The sequence below is a fragment of the Mauremys reevesii genome, linkage group 5 (genome assembly GCF_016161935.1).
Source record: "Mauremys reevesii isolate NIE-2019 linkage group 5, ASM1616193v1, whole genome shotgun sequence".
NCBI lineage: Eukaryota > Metazoa > Chordata > Testudines > Geoemydidae > Mauremys > Mauremys reevesii.
In genome coordinates this window covers 10,196,023-10,215,899 of record NC_052627.1, presented here as the reverse complement: position 1 = coordinate 10,215,899, position 19,877 = coordinate 10,196,023, and the positions used below count along the sequence as shown (strand labels likewise).

The following is a 19,877-nucleotide window of genomic DNA, read 5'->3' as shown; positions in this document are numbered from 1 at the left end:
GAATAATATTAGGTGTAGTAGGTTCTGTCCCAGTACATGGGGCTGCACAGGAAGACTTCTCAAGGTCCCTTCCAGCCCTGCATTTCTGTGATTCTGTGTTTATGGGGGGCTCCTCTTATGTGTGATTGGCAGAACAGAAGAAAGCACTAAGGTGCTTGTTTTAAATGTAACAAGTGGGTAATGGAGGCTAGTATCACTGGCAGAGAAGAGATGTTAGTGGATACACTGATAGCAGATAAGAGGGAAGTAAGGTGGGGGTAGGCCATGAAGGGCCATGAAGTGAAGACAGGGAATTTGTGTTTGATGTGATGGAAAAGAAGGTGCAAAAAAAGTGTTGACATGATGAAAACGAGGAACAAGGGAAATGATCTTTGCACAGCAGTGTTTTGCGTGGATAAAAGCGAAGCTTGTATCAAGGCCAAAGGAAAGATGTTGCAGTAATAAAGACGTAAGATGACAAGGGCCTGAATGAGAAAAGGCATGTCTTTATGTAGGTGTTAAAAGCCACCCCCTTCACTGACAACCATTTTGAATTCTCCTGTGCTTTAGGCAGAACATGAAAAAAAATCAGATTTAAAAGTGTTTGGGCTTTTCTTAAGTTAGAAATGGGTCACAATTGTTCTTGCAGCCTTAGCTCTGGAGTATTGTCACTTTTCTCTTCTTGCTTTCACAGAAAGACGAGGCTCATGGAAAAACTGCACAGTAGCCAAAAGGATTGGTAAAGGTGCTCAGGCTACAATAATCTATGAGCATTTCAGGCAACCTGTAAATTTACTTGCTTCCAGACCCGAGGAAAGCTCTTCTTGCAGTGAAGTAAATTCAGAGGAGAATACTTCTGGCCCAAAAGTTTCTTCCTCCTGTGAAAATACACAGAACAAGAATGGTTCAGTAGCTGAAGCCCATGATACCCGAGTGGAACATAACATACATGGAAGGTGGGATTCATCACCAGTGCAAGGAAATGAGTCAAGTCTGCCACTTGTGGCTGCTGTAGATACCAATGGAAGCATTAGTAGTGACCACATGGTGAATCTAAAATGTATTATTCCAGATGATAATTTTACCACAGTTTCTGCTGCCTACAGTAGTAGTGGCTCAAGTACTGTAATTACGTCAAGACTCATTATGGATCCAAGACTAAAGAGAAGAGAAGGAAACCCAGGAAAACAAAACACTAAGGCAGTTTTTCATGGGAATTCAACACCTGAGAATGGGCTGGACTATCTCAACTCAGAAATGAAAATATCAGCCACTTTAAATATACCTTTGCCTGAAGAACCCCCTAAAGGAATAGTGGAGCCTTTTGCATTGCAGGATGTTCACACACATCCTGCTTCAAAAACCGTTATTGAAGAAAAGCATATCACAGCAAATGAGAACCATATTTGTGATAGAAAAGACTTGAAAATGCACCAGATTACGATGGGAGAACAACTGAGGAACTGTTCATCTTTTCCATTTGGGGACACCAAACCTGAGATAGACTTGCAAGAGAGTTTGTCCATGAAAGACAAAGCAGACCACTACTACATAGAAAAAAGTTCCAATCTTCATAAGAACAATATAAAGCATTTACCTGTTCATGACAGCAAAAAGAACTTAAGTTTCACTAAAAAGTCAAGGCATAACGATCCTCCTCCTGATCAAAAGTTCCAGTCTGTGTCAGTGGGAAAGTCAGTTTCATCAGTACTACCTGCTAACTTTGCCTGCAACACACACACCGAAGCCATGCCTCACAGCATTGCAAATTCAAGCAGCTCTCTGTATTCCAGATCTCAAAAGGGTTCCAATCCCCATATGTCATCAGTGGTAGGGAATATTTCCTTCTCTGCAGATTGTCAAAACAAAAATTCAAAGAAAGTACCTGCAGAAGACCTCAAAAAAAGAGAAGAACAAAGGTCACACTCATCTCTGTCTCATGCATGGAGGCAGGGCAAAATGTCAGTAGCACAGAACAAAAATAATGCAGATAAAAAATCTGAGATTTCCCATCAAGTGTGTAATGGTCTTTACTCACTTAAGAAACATGATGAAGAGCAGGGTTCAGCACAACTGAACCATTCTAAAAGGGATAAATATGCCTCAGTGAAAGGAGGGCAGAAATTTCAGGAATCACAATCGATTAATTTAACAGTACTTGAGGATAATCAAAGACATGCTCCTGAACAGTCTTTGCATGATGATAAAGGCATGAACATAGGCATCCAACATCCTGAAAGTATTAAATCTCATGAAGGCAAGACAAAATATACTGGGAAAATGCATAACCAGTTCCAAGAAAATAATTATACTTCTGAAATAGGAAACAGTTCAACAGATTCTTACTTAACATGTGCTGAAAATAGTTTGGTCTCAAACAGAGACTATGAAGTTAATAGTGAGGGTCTTGATACACAGGATCATACTTTAGACATTGGTGTCCATGGAAGAATGCATCTTTTTAAACATGCTATGAGAAAACAACATGCCAAAGTGGAAGAGGACAAGTGTGTCTGTCATCACGTTGCTTGTGAATCTATTCCTAGTGATCAGATTGTTGGTGAAGAAAACTTTCACCAAAGTAAGCTTCAAGACACTTTGCTTTCTGAAAAAGCCAGTGTTGATGAAGGCCCTGTAAAGGCCCATAAATTAATATATTCAGCAAGTGAAATTACAAACAAAAATTGCATAGGTAAAAGAGAAGATCCTACAAAAGAAGTAAAAGGCAATTCTTCCATCAAAGAAACAATGAATGACCAGATATATTTGTCTCATGCTATCTGCAGAAAAGACAAAGTATTGAGAGATTGCGTCAATAAAGAATGCTTATGTTTCCTTGGAGAAAATGAGCCCGTGTCATTAGACAAACATTTCTGCAGGGATAGCCAAGAGAGTGATGCTTCTGGAGCTGCATTTTTAGATGAAGAGCAGAGTTGGATCTGTAATCAGGAAATGGGGACCGATATAAATGTTCATGATTTCAACCAAATGCACACATGCCAACTTGAAAAAGAATTTAGCAACGTCCCAGGAATCTGGATGGAACTTTGTGACACTCCTCATATTCTGGATTTTAAAAGATCGACTTCTGGTTTAAACTTAATTTTTGAAGAAGGACGTGCATTAACAGAACCATATTTGATGGAAACAGAAAACATTGCCACTTTTATAAAGGAAAAGGGAATTATTCTGGATAACAAAAGAGAATCAGAAGAGCTGTCTGCTACAGCTGAGTTTTGCAGACCTGCAGCACTGCCAGAGGCTCATACATGGGAAGAGCAGAATGCTGTTATGCTAATCACCACCATTTCTGTACCTTCTGGAAATGTGGAACACGAAGAAAGAGGATGTTCCCAACCTGAGGAAACATATGTTTCTGAGAGAAACTCCTCTTGCCATGAAAATAGTGTGCAGGAAATATTTAAACAGATGATAGAGGAGAAATGTGAGGATATTTTTTTCCAGGGCTTGGAATTTGAAAGTGAGATTGAAATTCCTCTGGAGCAGCATGAGGAGTCTCTCTCAGTACCACAAAATCCACATAGTCATGAAGGTGGATCTGATGAGGAGGTTGATTCACTGTATCAGTACTTGATAGATCGTATAGACTGGGAAAGTTTGTTTGGAAACAGTAGCCAGAAGATACTAGAGAAAAGTGAAGATCATTGTTCATTGGGGAAAAAATCTTGCGCAAAGGAAGATAAAACAGAATCTTTAAGTACAACTGTGTGGCCTGACTTACAAATTACAATAACCAACATACTTAAATCAGGAGTCAGCCCCCCCAACGTTGGAATTGGAAGAGAGATGTGGAGATGTGCAATTGAATCTCCAGGATTAGAAGTCAATATGGAATTGTCAGGGGAGCAAAGAAGTGAAGAATATATGCAGAATTTGGATCTTACAAATAAAATGGAAACATGCCTACCTATCTGTGTTCATGAGGCGGATAGTCATATACCTGAAAAAGAAAGCAAAACTTTCACTGCACCTGTTACTCTTTCTGATGTATTGAATAAAGGAAGTAGCTTTTACGGTACAAAACCAAAAGATAACAGTAATGAATCTAAGAGTAAAAAAAGTGTGCAATCAAAAGTTAAGAGAAAACATCCACATAATAAATCTCTAACAAATAAAATGAGGCCTCAGAAAGGTTCAACACGTTCACCTGTATGCAGAAACTCAAAACTTTGTGGTAAAAAGAGAGAACACTATTCATCTGAAATGTTTTCTTTATTATTTGAGGGACGAATGAAGACACTTGCACAGTCTGAAAAACACATAAAAAATGTTCTAAATACTCTTTGTAGTGAAGCATCCTTATGCAAAAGTAAGCGTCTATCCAAAAAAATAGACGATGCTATGTTTCACTTAAAGAAAGCTCAGAAGAGAGTTCTCAAATCTCTAAAAATTGTAACTAAAGTTGGAGAGAAAAGACAAAAGGGTCCCTTACCAAAATGTTATGAAATAATATGTAACGACTTATGGGAAAGCTGTGATCTTGAAGGTCATAGTTTCTTGACAACTGGGAAGTATTCTTCTGCTCACTTTTCTCAGAAAAGAAAGTGTAACATAAAGGGAAATAAACGAACTGTAGCGTTTAAGGAAGCAAGTGACTCAGTTACATGTATGCCAATAAAACAAAGGTTTAAAAATAAAGGGGATAAAATGAGAGAAATTGTTTCAGAGGAAGACATGGACACAAGGTCCACTACAGGTTGTGCACCTGTTGTGTTGAAAGATATTATAAGTCAGATACATCACTGCAATTCTGACTTAACTGTGGCTTCTTCAGTAACTTGTAGTCAGTTTTCAGCTGCTACCTGCAAGGCATATTTGGCTTTTGAGGGCGACAATGTGAGAGATACGAGAAGAATAACGGAACTTCAGACAGTCTCTGAAAACTCTGTAGGTTTAGACGCCATTGGGCTAGAAGATCTGGAACTAACTAATAAGGAGCACAAGGTGTTCGTAAATGTTTCATCTAAAATTCATATTCAAGGGACTGCTGGACGATGTGGCAGTGTAACAAGACAAGACCATATCCCTGAAGCAAATACATTTACCAACAAAAATATCTTAAAACCTTTGAGCTTGCCTGTCGAGAGGAATGATTCTGTAGGATTTTGTACAGACAAAAGAAAAGATGGAGCTTGTAAGACTAATGTAAACATGAATGCTGTCATACATACGTCACTATTAAAAACAGCTGCAGAGAGCTGTTTAAATGCAAACACCAACAAGCAAGATGTTTCCACATTCTCTGCTCCTTATAAAAACCTGCACAGTATTCTTTCTACTGAAAAAGAGACTATATTTTCTGCTGGCAGTGGTATTTCCACAAATCAGAGTGTTGGTATTGGAAACTTTTCTTCCGGCTCAATGAGGCAGATGCCTGCAGCAGGAGGAAAACATGAGACCAGTGTATCTCAAGTTCCATTAGACCAGGAAATTATTAGTGCCAAAGCTGCATCTTTGAAAATGAGCTCAAACATTTCATCTGAGAGAGTTTTAGAGACTGTTTCTTTTGAAACACCAACAGTACCTCTCAGCGGCCAGCTGCAAGATAGAGGCTATGACAGAAAAGAAACTTCAAATTCAGAAATGCGTTGTCTGAGTAATGACAGTAAAGTAGCTGAAAAGGAGACACATGTTACCGAGACTCTCAAATTGGAACCACTGGCAAAAAATTTATGTAAGAGAGAAAATAATATAGAGATAGAGAACTATTTAAAGAATGTATCTTCTGTGTCCTTAGTATACAACGCTCTGGCCCCGTTTTCAAATCAGTACATTTCGCAGCAAGTTGGACAGAATACATTTCCAACGATAAAGGAAATGGGGCTAGTGGAAAGCAAAGTGAAATCACCTGTAAATCTGTATCTGGTAAAAGATGGACCTGGTAGATCCTCTGCTAAGGTCGTTTTGGAACAAAAGAGTATAACACACAGAGAAGGTCATTCTAGCTGTAATAAGGAATACAGATGCATTCAGAGTTCTTCAAACAACAGCGGTGCTTTCACTGCACCTGGCTTAAGGAAGCCAGTTGATAAGAAATTTGTCAAAAGAAATGAAGATGGGAAAGAAAGCACTAACAAAGACTGCCAAATTAACTCAGAGTTGAAATCAGGAATCATAGCAAAACAAGGTATTCAAAGCATTACTGGGACTTACGATGCCTCACCAAGCAAAACACATCAGAATCTTACAGCCCATGTGACTAAACTGAATGCAGATAATCTCTCCGGTGATCATCCTAACAAACGTAAGGGCATCAATAGTAAAAACAAGCATAGCGCAGTGGGGATGGAACTGAAATCTCTTGCTTTCATAACTGAAATATCAAATATTTTACAAAAAGCAGATGAAACCTCATCTCTGAAAATATTACAGGAACAGATTAGAGTTTGTGATAACCTTCTTCCTTCATTTGTTAAAGCTTTTGAGGAAAAGCAAGGGTGTTCTTTTAAGCACATCTTGGTTTCCCGAGAGTTACTGGTTGAAAGAAAGCTATGGAATAACTGTAAATCCAAGTTAAAATCAGATGCTGTAGATTCACTGGTGGAACTCCAAATGATAATGGAAACAATTCAGTTCATTGAAAACAAAAAGTATTTTCTAGAAAGGGAGCTGACTTTTCGAAGCTTGCTTTGGTATGATGATTCACTGTACGGGGAACTGCTTGGCAGGCCGTCAGGATATCAACAACAATCCAATTTCTTTCCAGCTTTCCAAACAAGGCTGAAGTACAATGTTTTTCATGAGCTACAGAGCTACCATAAACAGTTATTAGAGCTCTTTGAAAAAACAAGGTGGGAAAACAAATCTTACTATGCATTCTTGAAATTCAGACGAGAGATTGATGAGTGTGAAGCTGTGATACAACATAATTCTGATTGCTTAGATTTTTTCCTCTCTGTGCCTTTTACTTGTGGAGTTAACTTTGGAGATACTTTAGAAGATTTGGAAACTGTAAGGAAAAGTGCTGTGGAACTGATAAATACGTATAGGAACCTTCCATATGCTCACACCTATGCAGAAAAAGAGGACCATCTGTGGGTTATAATGGAAATTATCTCTACAAAGATAAGCTTTATAAAGGCGTGTGAATCAATGAATATGAAAGCATCACTCTTTGGCCTTGAACATATATTTTTTGATGCTGCTAAAAGTCTTGTTTGGAAAGACAGACGTCTGTTGTTAAATAAAGCCTCTCCCAATAAGAAAGAACAGCTTCTGTGCAAAATAAACCAAGATGCTCTCTCCAAGCTATATGAAGTTTATGAATATGTGGCTGAAGAGTTTAGAACTGAAAAATCTAACAATATTACTGAGAAGAAAAATGATACAGAAAAGTCAAAATATTGTGAAAACAAAGGCAAACATGGAGATGAAAACTCTGACTTCCTCACTGTTTTGCTTTCACATCCTGATATTTCCTGTGTTGGAGAAATATTAGATGAAGCTCAGTTTGCAGACCTCAAGAAGTTACAGCAGCTAATGCTCAGATGTACAGAACGTTTAGAAAGCTTAAAAATGTATTTTCAGATTTTGCAGGAGGAGGATGTCAGTAAAATCTTGATCACAGAGGAAAATGTGTTAGACACAATGAAAAATGATGGCATTAATGCTGTAATTTTAAAGCCTGAAGCTGTTGAGCCTTACATTGAAGTACTAATGATGTATGAAACAGTTCACTTTCTTAAAAATTCAATAGCAAGAAAAACAGATGAACAGAGATTTCGAAGCTTGTTGTGGTTTGATTTATCGCTTCTTCCTGAATTGGCACATTGCCAAAAGAAAATGTCTTCCTTTTCATTTCTGAAAGATAATTCAATGGACAAGCTTTGTAAAACTGTAGAGTCTGCCATCTCTGATCTGAAGAGTGAGCTGGACATTATTTGCAACTATGCAGAAACCATAAACTGCTCTTATGCACTTCACCTTCTCACCAGAGAACTTTCAGAACTTTCAGAAACAAGAAAATTAATACAAAATTCGAAGCCTTCTATCTTCACGTATGTTGAGTGTGTACCTTATACCATATCTGTAAACTATGGGAGTACTGTGACTGAATTAGACTACAACTACAACCAGTTTTCTTTGTTGCTTGAAAATTTAATGTTGGCTGCTAGGAAAGATTTAGGAAAAATGGCTCATATTATGAAAATCATGAAAACTATTGAGCATATGAAGTTTGCTTGTGCCAAAAAAGGTAAATCAGTCCTCTCTCTTCTGATATATCAGATGCTAAATAATTGGAGAAAGACCTGCCAGTTGAAAAGAAAGGGAGACATGAAAATGCATCTGACTGAAACTAAAAAAAGTGTCTGTGAAACTCAAGCTCCAGAGTATGTCATCAAAGCTAGCTCTCAGTCCCAGAAAAAAAGACCTAGTTTTGTGTCCTCACATGAAGACACTCCTGAGTGTACAGAAAGCTCTCCTCCTTCCAGCTGCAAAAAACCAAAGGTAAGATCATTCCTTAATACTTCAAATGCTTTATCTTTAAACAAGAATTGTAGTGCTAGTTACATGCGGATACTGAGTTAAGGGCAGAGGTGTGCATCAGATTGTACTTTGTGGAGATGAATGATTCCAGGTTTGAATTGAGAGCAAAAAAGTAAACTCTCTCATCTATATTATTCCCAAGGCTTAAATTGATCTTAAAGAACTCACAGTTCTGTCTTTGACCAATGAGGCAATGTCATTTGTTTGTAACAGTGTTTCAGGGCTAATACAGCTCTAATGCTGTTTGTCTTTCACCCTCAAAATAAAATGTTTTTTTACTAGATAAGGGATAATCAATTTTAAAAAATTGGAATTTACCACTTGTAGAATGCTGTATCAGCATCAGCCTGCTAGGAGGCTAGCTGAGGACTCTCTCAAAGCACGGAGTCCAATATGATGATCCCCTGCCTTGGCAAAGCCAAGAGTTCGAAAACTAGAGCACAAACCAAAATAAACACCTGAGCTTTATTTCCAGCCTCAGATGCAAACAAATCCCACTCCTAGTGCATCTCACATGCCTGCTTTTCTAGTGCCACTGGAAGTGGGGCTGATCAGCTAAGCTCCTTCATTGCCATTTATAGAGTGCTCTCTTTTCTTTGGAAGATGAAATACATTGTGGTTTTGAGTCTGTCACTATAAGGCATGTTTTCAAATCCTTCAGTCATTCTTATACCATTTAAAAAAATTGTCCTCTTAATTTGAATGGTATCCAACTATTGTTTTGTGTGTCTAAAGTACTTTTTAATATTTATATCAGTGTTCCTATTTCTCTTGCATTAAGACCTGTGGAAAATCTGAATGCGAACAATAAATCATAAAAAAATTGTATGTCTGTAAACCCCTAGGTGCCTATTAATAGCATACTTTAAATCAAATCTTTAAAAATATATTGTGACCTGTAAACCCCAAAGGACGTATGCAGCACCATTGTCATACTGTAGGTCAGTCTGTTGTGGCCGAGTTCTGCCCTCAACCTCTCACACTTGCTCTCTACCTTTGATAGAAAGTAGCTGTATCTTGTGTTTGCTGTTCAGTTGCTACTTTATTCCTAATGAACGGGCTGTGTGTGTCTGTTGTAGAATTGGAAAGCAATCAGTTGTTGCTGGGAGCTGCAATTCTAAGCCCCATTCCTCATTTGGGCTCCCAGAAATTCTTCCTCCAGTAGTGGTACAAGCTGGTGGTTCATCTTCTAGAATGGTAATATGTATCTGTTGTTTGTGCAGTAGAGATCTCACTTTATGTTCCAGCTCTTTTCCCTCTCTTCTGCTGGGGAGTCACTGAGCATCGAGGCCGGAGGGACCTCTCCGGTTCTGCATCTCTATAATCATCTTCCTCTGCCTTCTACCCCTCCCCACAACAGCAGAGAAACCCTGCAAGCATCAAGCCATGTCCAGGAGCTGCTGTATTTATAAGGCAAGCTTTTTAGGAGCTTCATAGGGTGAGCTGTGGCCAACCAACTGACCCTTAACCTGCCAGGGCACAGGGATTTGAATTAGACTGGCAAGTCAGGGCCTGGTTGCAGCTTCCTGCAGGAGAACTCTGCTGTGGGAAAGTTCAAGCAGGAGCAATCTGATTTTTCTGGGAAGGAGAACCCCAAACAGCCTGCTCTGGGGTAAGTCTTGTAAACCCCAGAGACTCCAGGTCCCCAAAAGACAAACCACTGCCCCTAAGGATTTGTAAATTTTTAATGAGCAAGTAGTGTAAAAAATCCCATACTCCCCTTTTTTGAGGACATCATCGATTCTGAATGGGGACTTCTGGGTGAAACTAAACTGTTACATAAACACAAGGAAATTTCACAGGTGATGAGAATTAGACAAGGAAGAAGACCTAAGACCAGTGCAGTAGTAGTTCCACAGGTGAAAGGCATTGTTGTCTTTTGAGAATGGGACTTCCTTCAACAAGTTCCCACAGACCGTAAGAGAGAAGATACTCTAAGCAGAAATTTGAAAGCTCAGCTTTGATCATTCAGATCAAAAAGATTCCTTGTAATTCGTAAGGAAAAACTACTAAGTGGCTTGTTTTTCTAGGGGTCTGATTCTTACTGTGAGTGTGAGAAGTCTGGGATTCAGATTCTGGCAAATCCTTGCAACACTGTGTAAATATTGATTCTTGGCAATCTTTTTTGAGAATTGATGCAATTTGTGAAAAGACTAATGGCCCCTAACAAGGAAGCTGTGTTTACATCCTTGATTAGTAGTCATTGCAAAGAGAAACCCGTGGCTTACAAATTTATAGGTGACCCTGTTTGGGGAAACACGAGGGAAAATAGTAGCTGAGAATGCAGGTCACAGTCACCTCTCATTTCTCAAATCCAGCATAGCAAATCCCTTAGCCCCTACCAACACCAAAGCCACTTAAGAAGAGACTCTGCCCCTCCAGAGGGAGTAAACTGGAGCAGAAGCTCGGAAAAAGACCTAGATAGAATTTTATCCTGAAACACAAAATCCTTAGCGTGCACGTTATGTATGGGAACTTCCACTTTCTGTAAAAGATCCTTCCATTCAGTCTGCATTCTCAACTCAGTCTTAAATGGCTTGTAGTGGTTTTAGCAAGGCTCAGACTGCAAGTTTTAGAGGATTAAAGGATAAGAGAACAATTAATGAATTAGAAAACATGCCTTACAGTGATAGACTCAAAGAGCTCAATCTGTTTAGTTTAACAAAGAGGTTAAGGGACAACTTGATAACAGTTTATAAGTATCTACGTGGGGGACAAATACTTAATAATAGGCTCTTCAGTCTGGCAGAGAAAAGTAAAAAAGATCCAATGGCTGGAAGTTGATGCTACATAAATTCAGACTGGAAATAAGATGTTCATTTTTCACAGGGAGGGTAATTAACCATTGGAACAATTTGCCAAGGGTTGTGGTGGTTTCTCCAGCACTGACAATACTTAAATCACGAATGGGTGTTTTGCTCTAGGAATTATTTTGGGGAAGTCCCATGGCCTGGGTTATACCAGTAGTCAAACTAGATGATCACAATGATTTAGGGTGACCAGATTTCCCGATTTTATAGGGACAGTCCTGATTTTTGGGTCTTTTTTTTTTTATATATATAGGATCCTATTTCCTCCCACCACATGTCCCGATTTTTCACACTTGCTGTCTGGTCATCCTACAATGATTCCTTATGGGCTTGGAATCTATGAATAAGGTGACTTTCAGTCCTGGGTATCCGAGAACCATCATCATGATGTACCTTTTAAAAAGTTAAGCTCCAAACGATATAAAGTTATCTTGAAATACAGTGGTATGCAGACCAAGGCATGAAAGGGCTTTGAATAAATATGTGGAAAATGAAATCCATTTGGTTTATCATCATGACTGTTCTGTCTCCACTGTCCCATGATACAAACTGACACATTTTCATTTTATACATGGTTAATGTAATTACCTACCGTAACCCAATTTTTACTAATCATTCAAGTAGGGTGATAAGTATAAAATACACAGAAGATATTCTCTACTTTAAGACTCCAACTATGTGAATAAGATGCATGGTTATTAGTGAGATACTGTAATTCACAGTATCTGTCTTATATTTTATAAATCTTAATTACACCTGAACCAGAGGGTGTGTTTCTTCCTTCAGAGGCCCTTTCAGCTGCATGTTTTCCTCTCTAAAAGCAAAACCTATATTTATGGGTGATATTTCACATGAACAATCATGAACTAACTTTGGTCCAAAAGGACATAGGCAGATCCCTGCTACAGCTCCACTACAGTCCCTCTTAGCCTGGCTGGTGGGGCATTTAATACACTGGACTATAGTTTAGGAAATACTATTTTAAAAAATGGATGACTTTAAAAAACACCACCATCACACAGTTGAAAGGACTAGCTCAAACTTACTGCTTTTGAGGCTTTAGGTTTGTATCTGCCCAGTGATTTTTTGGATTTAAAAAAGGGAGAGATTCAATGGGAAGGAGACACTTTATATTGATAAACTCAAGGAACTCAATTTATTTATCTTAGAAAAGAGAAGATTAAGGGCTGACTGATGACAGTCTGTAGGTATGTACATGGGGAACAAATATTTAATAACAAGCTCTTCAGTCTAACGGAGAAGGATATAACATGATCCAGTGGCTGGAAGTTGAAGCTAAACAAAGTCAGACTAGAAATTAGGTGTACATTTTGAACAGAAAGAGTAATTAACCAATGAAACAATTTACCAAGGGTTGTGTTGGATTCTCTATCACTGACAACTTTTAAGTATCCAAAGACCTGCTCTAGGAATTATTTTGGCCTGTGATATATAGGAGATTGGACTCGGTGATCACAATGATCCCTTCTGTCCTTGGAATCTGTGAATCTATAAGTTCTTCTTCGAGTGATTGCTCCTATGCATTCCAGTTAGGTGTGCGCGCCGTGCGTGCACGGGTCTTCGGAACATTTTTACCCTAGCAACCCCGGCGGGCCGGCTGGGCGCCCCCTGGAGTGGCGCCGCTATAGCGCCGGATATATACCCCAGCCGGCCCGTCCGCTCCTCAGTTCCTTCTTACCGCCTGTGTCGGTCGTGGAACAGTGGAGCGCGGCTTAGCTGACCTCCACTTCCCTAGCTACTCGTAGTTTCTCTCGTTAAGTATATAGTTCAGACGTTTATAGTTGTAGTTAACTTTCATTGTTTGTAGTATTGTATAGTGTATTTATTTCACAGGGGTTCGGGGTTTATCCCCTTCCCCTCACCCGGTGCCGGGTTCGATGCCCGGTCCACAGGGTTTTATATTGCTCGGCTGGCCACAAGCCGATGCCGACAAGAGATCCTCTCCTAAGTGCCTCGAGGAATCTCACCTCATAGATAAGTGCCGCATTTGTGAGGCCTTTAATCCAAGAACAAAGGGGAGCGGGACTTTCGTCTCAAACAGCTCCTGAGGGAGGCAGCTCTTGCTCCTCTGCTCTCGGTGCCGAGCGCTGGTTAGTCTTCAAGGAGCGCTCCCTTGGCACCGGATCGGCGGTACCGCCAAGGCCTCTCGGCGTCGACCGTCGCTGGCTCTGACGTCCACTCGGCCTGGAGGATGAAGAGGCACGATATCCTTGCTGCATCCGAGCCGCCCGCTCCGCAGCCGAGCGCTATGCTCAGTCGGATCGCCCGGCACCGATGTCTGCCGCGGCACCGACAATATCCGCACCATTCACTCCGGCCAGGCAAAAGCCGTCGAGTCCGGTGCTGGAAAGCTCCCCGGTACGGACCGTGGTCGAGCTCGCTATGAAGCTGCGTCCGAGCCGCCTGCTCCGCAGCCGAGCGCTATGCTCATTCGGATCGCCCGGCACCGATGTCTGCCGCGGCACCGACGATATCCACACCATCAACTCCAGCCAGGTAAGAACCGTCGAGTCCGGTGCTGGAAAGCTCCCCGGTACGGACCGTGGTCGAGCTCGCTAGGAAGCTGCGTCCGAGCCGCCTGCTCCGCAGCCGAGCGCTATGCTCAGTGGGATCGCCCGGCACCGATGTCTGCCGCGGCACCGACGATATCTGCACCATCAACTCCGGCCAGGTAAGAACCGTCGAGTCCGCTGCTGGAAAGCTCCCCGGTACGAACTGTGGTCGAGCTCGCTCTTAAGCTGCGTCAGAGCCCTGCTCCGCAGCTCGAGCGCTCTACTACGTCGCACGGCCCGGCACCGGTACCTGCTGCGGCACCGACAGTATCAGCACCGTAGACTCCGGCCATGCAAGAGCCGTCGAGTCCGGTGCCTGAAAGCTCCCCGGCGTGAGCTGTGGTCGAGCTCACTATTCCCTCCACGCCGGAGACAGTTTCCACGGCAAGGTAGCTGCTTGCAATGACAGCGTCTGCGCTGCCTCAACCCCCGGCGCCGCCGGTGCGGGTGATATAGTCGATCGGCAAGCCTGCCTTGATCAGACCATCCTCCGTCGGCACCGCGGAGCGGTACCGTTCACGATCGCGGTCCCGCAGACGTTCTCGGTCCCGTCGCCGATCAAGGTCCCGACGCCGCTCACAGTCTCGGCACCGTTCTCCATTTCGGTGCCAGTAGTACTCGCGGCGGCACCGGTCAGCGGCCTGTTCGCCGGCCCGGTGCACTCAGCACCGTCGAGCGACGTCAGTTAGAGAGGAAGACTCTACCAAGGGCTTTTCAGCTCCTCCAGGGCCATCCAGCCACGCATCAGTGTCGTCCCGTGCGGACACTTCATATGCGCAGTACTCGGTTTTCCGATGTGCCCTCCAGAGTCTTCCAGGAGACCTATCAGTGGTCATTCTGGACGCCTTGGGTGTACTACCACGCCAGAGGCGTACCAGTGATCCCATCTCGCTCCGTTCCGTCGGAGCTCTGGGTGCCAGAGGCGACAATTAGCCGTCCCCCTCCGACCGGTGCAGGGCGAGCCCCGGTTCAGCCACCGGGCTCCCAGATCCCACTGGATCAGGAGGTCGTCCAGGAGCGCGAGCCCACACAGGACCCGCTTGTCCCTGGCCTTTCTTCTTCCTCCTCCCCATATGAGGCGAGGGCATGAACATACTCCTCGGGCCCTCCTCTAATCGAAACGCAAGTACATGGTATCCTCCAGGGGGTACGAGTACCTATATGTACATCTCCCCCCCCCCCCACTCCCTTGTCGTCCAGTCCCTCAATGGGACGGAACGCCATGACCAGCAGGCACCAGCCCCTAAATCCAAGGAGGCTAGGCGTGTGGTCTTCCTGGGCCGTAAGATGTACTCGGCGGGGGCCCTGCAACTTCGTGTAGCAAACCAGCAAGCCCTACTTAGCCGCTACTATGGGTGGCGGTGGGCAACTTTACAGAGTTGGTTCTGCAGAACTCCCGTCAAGAGTTCGATGCCCTCCTGGAGCAAAGGAAGAAGCTGGAGAGAGCTTCCCTCCAGGCCTCGTTGGATGCAGCTGACTCCGCTGCCACGACTCTGGCCTCGGGTGTTGACACGAGGCGCTTTTCATGGCTCCAGTTATCGAGCCTTCCCTTGCAGCTGCTGTACACTATACAGGACTTGCCCTTCAATGGCAAAGGGCTGTTCTCTGAAAAAACTGGCCCTCGGCTGCAAAGCCTAAAGGGCAGCAGGGTCACTTTGCGCTCTCTCTTGGCATGCACACGCCGGTGCTTCAGCGCCGACCTTTCCGTCCCCAGCCTCACCGCCCTTACCCTGCGCCTAGACAAAGACTGGGCTTTGCCAGCGGGCGTGGCTTACGCGGTCGTAGGCGTCAATCAGGACCCCAAAGGAGGCAAAATTAAGGTCCTTCTAACCACCAATGGGGCAAAAGCCTACCCATCCTTGTCCCTCTTAGGGACCCCTCTCTCGAGCGATTCCTCTTGCAAGAGGTGCGGACGCTCCTCTTCATCGGAGATATACAGGAGGTACCTAAGGACGAAACCTAATCCCCCAGGCGAAGGGAGGTCTCAGACCTACCCTAGATCTGCGGAACTCCAACAAGTTCACGATACTGTTAAGTTCCGCATGGTACCCATGGGGATCGTCATCCCATGCTTGGTTCCAGGAGACGGGGATGCCGCCCTCGATATGAAGGGTGCGTCTTTTCTCGTCGCCATTTCTCTTCCACTCGGAAGGTACCCCCGGTTTGGGGGCCTACCGTCGTCATTCCCAGTATACGGCCCTCCTGGTTGGCCTCTATACAGCCCACGTGTATTTAAAGTGCATGGCTGTAGTCGTCGCCTCTCGTCGCCACCGTCGGATACACGTTCTCCGTATCTAGACGATTGGCTCATTCGAGGGACCACCGGGCCCAAGTTACCAGTCATGTGGGCATCGACACGGACCTATTCCTGTGTCTCGGCCTGATGCTCAATAGAACAATCCACTCTGATTCCCACACAGGGAATAGAATTCATTAGGGCCATCCTGGACTCCAGTCTCGCCAGGGCCGGCTTACCTCAGCCTCGGTTTCATGCGATGGTAACAATTGTACAAGGTCTACGGACCTTCCCGACCATTCCCCCTGAGCGTCCTAGGCTCCCTCGACCGGGAGTCAGCGCCCTCCCTGGTGTATCCAGGGATGCTGTTCCATTCACCCCTCGGGGTCCCTCATGACAGACACCCCATCTCTCGGCGGGGTGCTCACCTGGGTCGGTTGCGCACTCACGGCCTTCGGTCGGCTCCAGAGCTGGCCTTACACATCAATGTCCGAGAGCTGAGCGCAGTCTGCCTGGTATACCAGGCATTTCAGCTGGCGGATCGCCTCCGCAGATCCTTCCTGTCTCACAAGTGGTCGTTTCCTCCGGACATTATCCATTCCGTTTTCCGGAAGTGGGACTTTCCCCGTATAGCCCTCTTTGCTCTCGCGAGAACGCAAAGAGAGAGCAGTTCTCCTCATTCCAAAGCCTCTCCCCAGGCTCGGTCTTGGAGGTTTTTTCGAATGCTGTGGATGAGCCATCTGCTGTATGCTTTTCCACTGTTCCCGCTGGTTCACAGGGTCCTGCTAAAACTCCGCAGGGACAGAGCACACCTTATCATGATCGCTCCTGCGTAACCCAGGCAGCACTGGTACACCACGTTGCTACACCTGTCGGTAGCCAACCATATTCCCCTGCCTCTTTGCCCTGACCCCATGACGCGGGATCACGGCAAGCTTCACCACCCGGCCTTGTAATCCCTGCACCTCACAGCAGGGCTGGTATGTGGCTAAACCGATCCGAGTTACGTTGTTCTGCCTCAGTTCTACAGGATTCTCCGGGGTGGTAGGAACTCTTCCAATCGGTTAACGTATCTGGCCAAGTGGAAGCGTTTCTCCTGCTGCTTCGAAACACGCAATGTTTCTCCCGCCGAGATCCCGATCCATTCCATCTTGGACTACTTCTGGTCTCTCAAACAGCAGCGCCTGGCGTGATCACCATTAAGGGTACACTTGGCAGCCATCTCTACCTTCCACCCAGCGGAGAGTGGCCGCTCCGTGTTCTTACACCTTGTGGTTTCTAGGTTCCTCAAGGGCTTGGAGCGTTTATCCACCCCCCAGTTGGCCCCTGCCAAAACCTGGCTCTTCAACCTGGTTCTAACCAGTTATATGACTGCCCTATTCGAGCCACTGACAACATGCTCGTTGATATACCTGTCCTGGAAGACAGTTTTCCTTGTAGCCTTTCCATCGGCCAGACGAGTCTCCGAGCTTCAGGCTCTCACAATGGACCCACGCTATACTGTGTTCCGCAAGGACAAGGGCAGTTGTGACCACGTCCGACCTTCCTCCCTAAGGTGGTGTCGGCCTCTCATATCAACCAGGATATCTTCCTTCCGGTCTTCTTTCCGAAGCCACACTCATCGCAAGGAGAGCAACAATTGCCCTCCCTAGACATCCGTAGGGCGTCCGCAATCTATATCGAGCGGACAAAGCCCTTTCGTAACGCCCCCAAACCCTCATCGTACCGGCATACCGGACGAAGGGCATACCTGTCTCCTCCTAGAGGATTTCATCTTCAATGACATTGTGCATCCGCACCTGCTGTGTTTTGGCCCATGTTCCATAGAGCCACCGTACTGCACATTCCACCAGGGCTCAGGCTTCTCTGCTGCCTTCCTGGCTCATATACCCTTTCAGGGGATCTGCCGTGCAACTACCTGGTCCTCGGTCCACACCTTTGACTCATTGGTCCAAGAGTCCAGAGCTGATGCAGCCTTTGGCTCAGCAGTTTTGCATTCTGCAACATCTAACTCCGACCCCACCGCCTACGTAAGGCTTGGGAATCACCTAACTGGAATGCATAGGAGCAATCACTCGAAGAAGAAAAGATGGTTACTCACCTGTAGTAACTGGTGTTCTTCGAGATGTGTTGCTCCTATCCATTCCAGACCCGCCCTCCTTCCCCACTGTCGGAGTAGCCGGCAAGAAGGAACTGAGGAGCGGACGGGCCAGCTGGGGTATATATCCGGCGCTATAGCGGCGCCACTCCAGGGGGCGCCCAGCCGGCCCGCCGGGGTTGCTAGGGTAAAAATGTTCCGGAGAGCCGTGCACGCGCGGCACGCACACCTAACTGGAATGGATAGGAGCAACACATCTCGAAGAACAACAGTTACTACGGTGAGTAACCGTCTTTTACACACACATTCATGGACAACATCCCAATCAGAGACAAGCCCAGAGAAGCAGACCCACTTACAACTTGCCAAATGCCAGAAATGCCTCCAACCCACTGGTTATTACCAAAAGCCAAGAACATTTTCAGCCCAGCATAGGGAGTTGCCCATCCACAGGCTGCAAAAGGCATGACTGTAGCCAGAACTTTACCACACTGGAAAAGATTTGTAAAGATCCAAAGCATCATTGCATCAGTGTTGTCCTAGCAGCAGTTATCAATAGCATGGTGTCTTCAGCATCTATGATTGCCTTTGCCATGCACCAGTATCATCCCTGAGAGGGATTCCACATGAAGTGTCTCCAAAAATTCCTTTCAAAGACATGAAACCACTTGCTAAACACACTGCAGAATTGGGCATCTATTTCCAGATCACATGCAGATGTCCCGTTTATGGGTAAGTACAAAGAACATGCTGAAACATAGCTTAGACCCTTGCATACACACTATGGAAGCAAACCTCACATCGTGGGCAGCATGTATGAAAATGACACAACCCTCATGTAAAAAAAGGGAAAGCATCAATGTTCTCAAGCTTATCTCTTGTGTTCTGGACTTTTCCAAAATCTCAGCAGAACACATTCTTTTGGTTCACTTTGATAGCACGACCCAGCAGCATATCTGGGCCCAAACATGGGAATTGCCGTATGGGATCAGACAAGTGGTCCATCAAGTTCAGTGTCTCTGAAGCACTGGCTGCTTCAGAGAAAGGTGCCTTGCCACCATAGCTCTTGTGAATCCCTCATTATTCAGTAACACCCAAAATGCCTGGATCTCAAGGGCAGTGTTTTACTGTGATTGTAATGAAAATTTAAGATGTTATTCAAAGAAAGATATGCATTTACATTTTGAAAATAGCTAACAGGAATAGTGTGCACAAAATAGTCATTAAAAGTATAAGAATTTCACATATAACGAGTTTATTTTCTCTTAGGTTGGTGTTCTGATGGCAGCAGCCTCAAAAAATGGAGATGAAAATGAAACATGCTGCCACATAAGGTATATTTCGGATTTAAAATAGTAAAAACACTTGCACAGAAAAGCTCAAGATCTGCTGAATAATGACAGGAAAAAGAGTGACACCTTTTCCCCTTATTTTCATACAGCGCTATTCAACTTGTAGCATTAGAGATGCATTGAATTCCTGGGGGACTCTTGTAGAGTTGACAGAGCACCCCTTGCTCAACCTATTCTCAGACCCAGTGCGTGGAGTTCCAATCACAGTAGCACTCTTTGCACTTCCTGGCACGTGAGGCTGGAGGAGGAAGCATTAAGCAATGTATCGGAGTTGATGGAACCCCATTCAGCCACCAGTAGAATAGTAAGGGAGAAGAGAGA

The 19,877-nt window shown here is 44.4% G+C and overlaps 1 protein-coding gene across 15 annotated transcripts in view; it reads left to right on the top strand.

Annotated features, from left to right (window-relative positions):
• Positions 1-19,877, top strand: part of TEX15 (testis expressed 15, meiosis and synapsis associated) — a 90,176-nt gene that overhangs the window by 49,632 nt on the left and 20,667 nt on the right. For 11 of the 15 annotated variants that reach the window (XM_039541480.1, XM_039541479.1, XM_039541478.1 and 8 more), the window contains 2 exons: positions 674-8,448; positions 19,474-19,538. In XM_039541480.1, coding sequence (XP_039397414.1) covers positions 674-8,448; positions 19,474-19,538 — 7,840 coding nt within the window. Of the gene's footprint in view, positions 1-673; positions 8,449-19,473; positions 19,539-19,877 lie in introns of those variants that run through there. The other 4 variants (XM_039541486.1, XM_039541489.1, XM_039541485.1 and 1 more) reach the window with 4 other exon arrangements.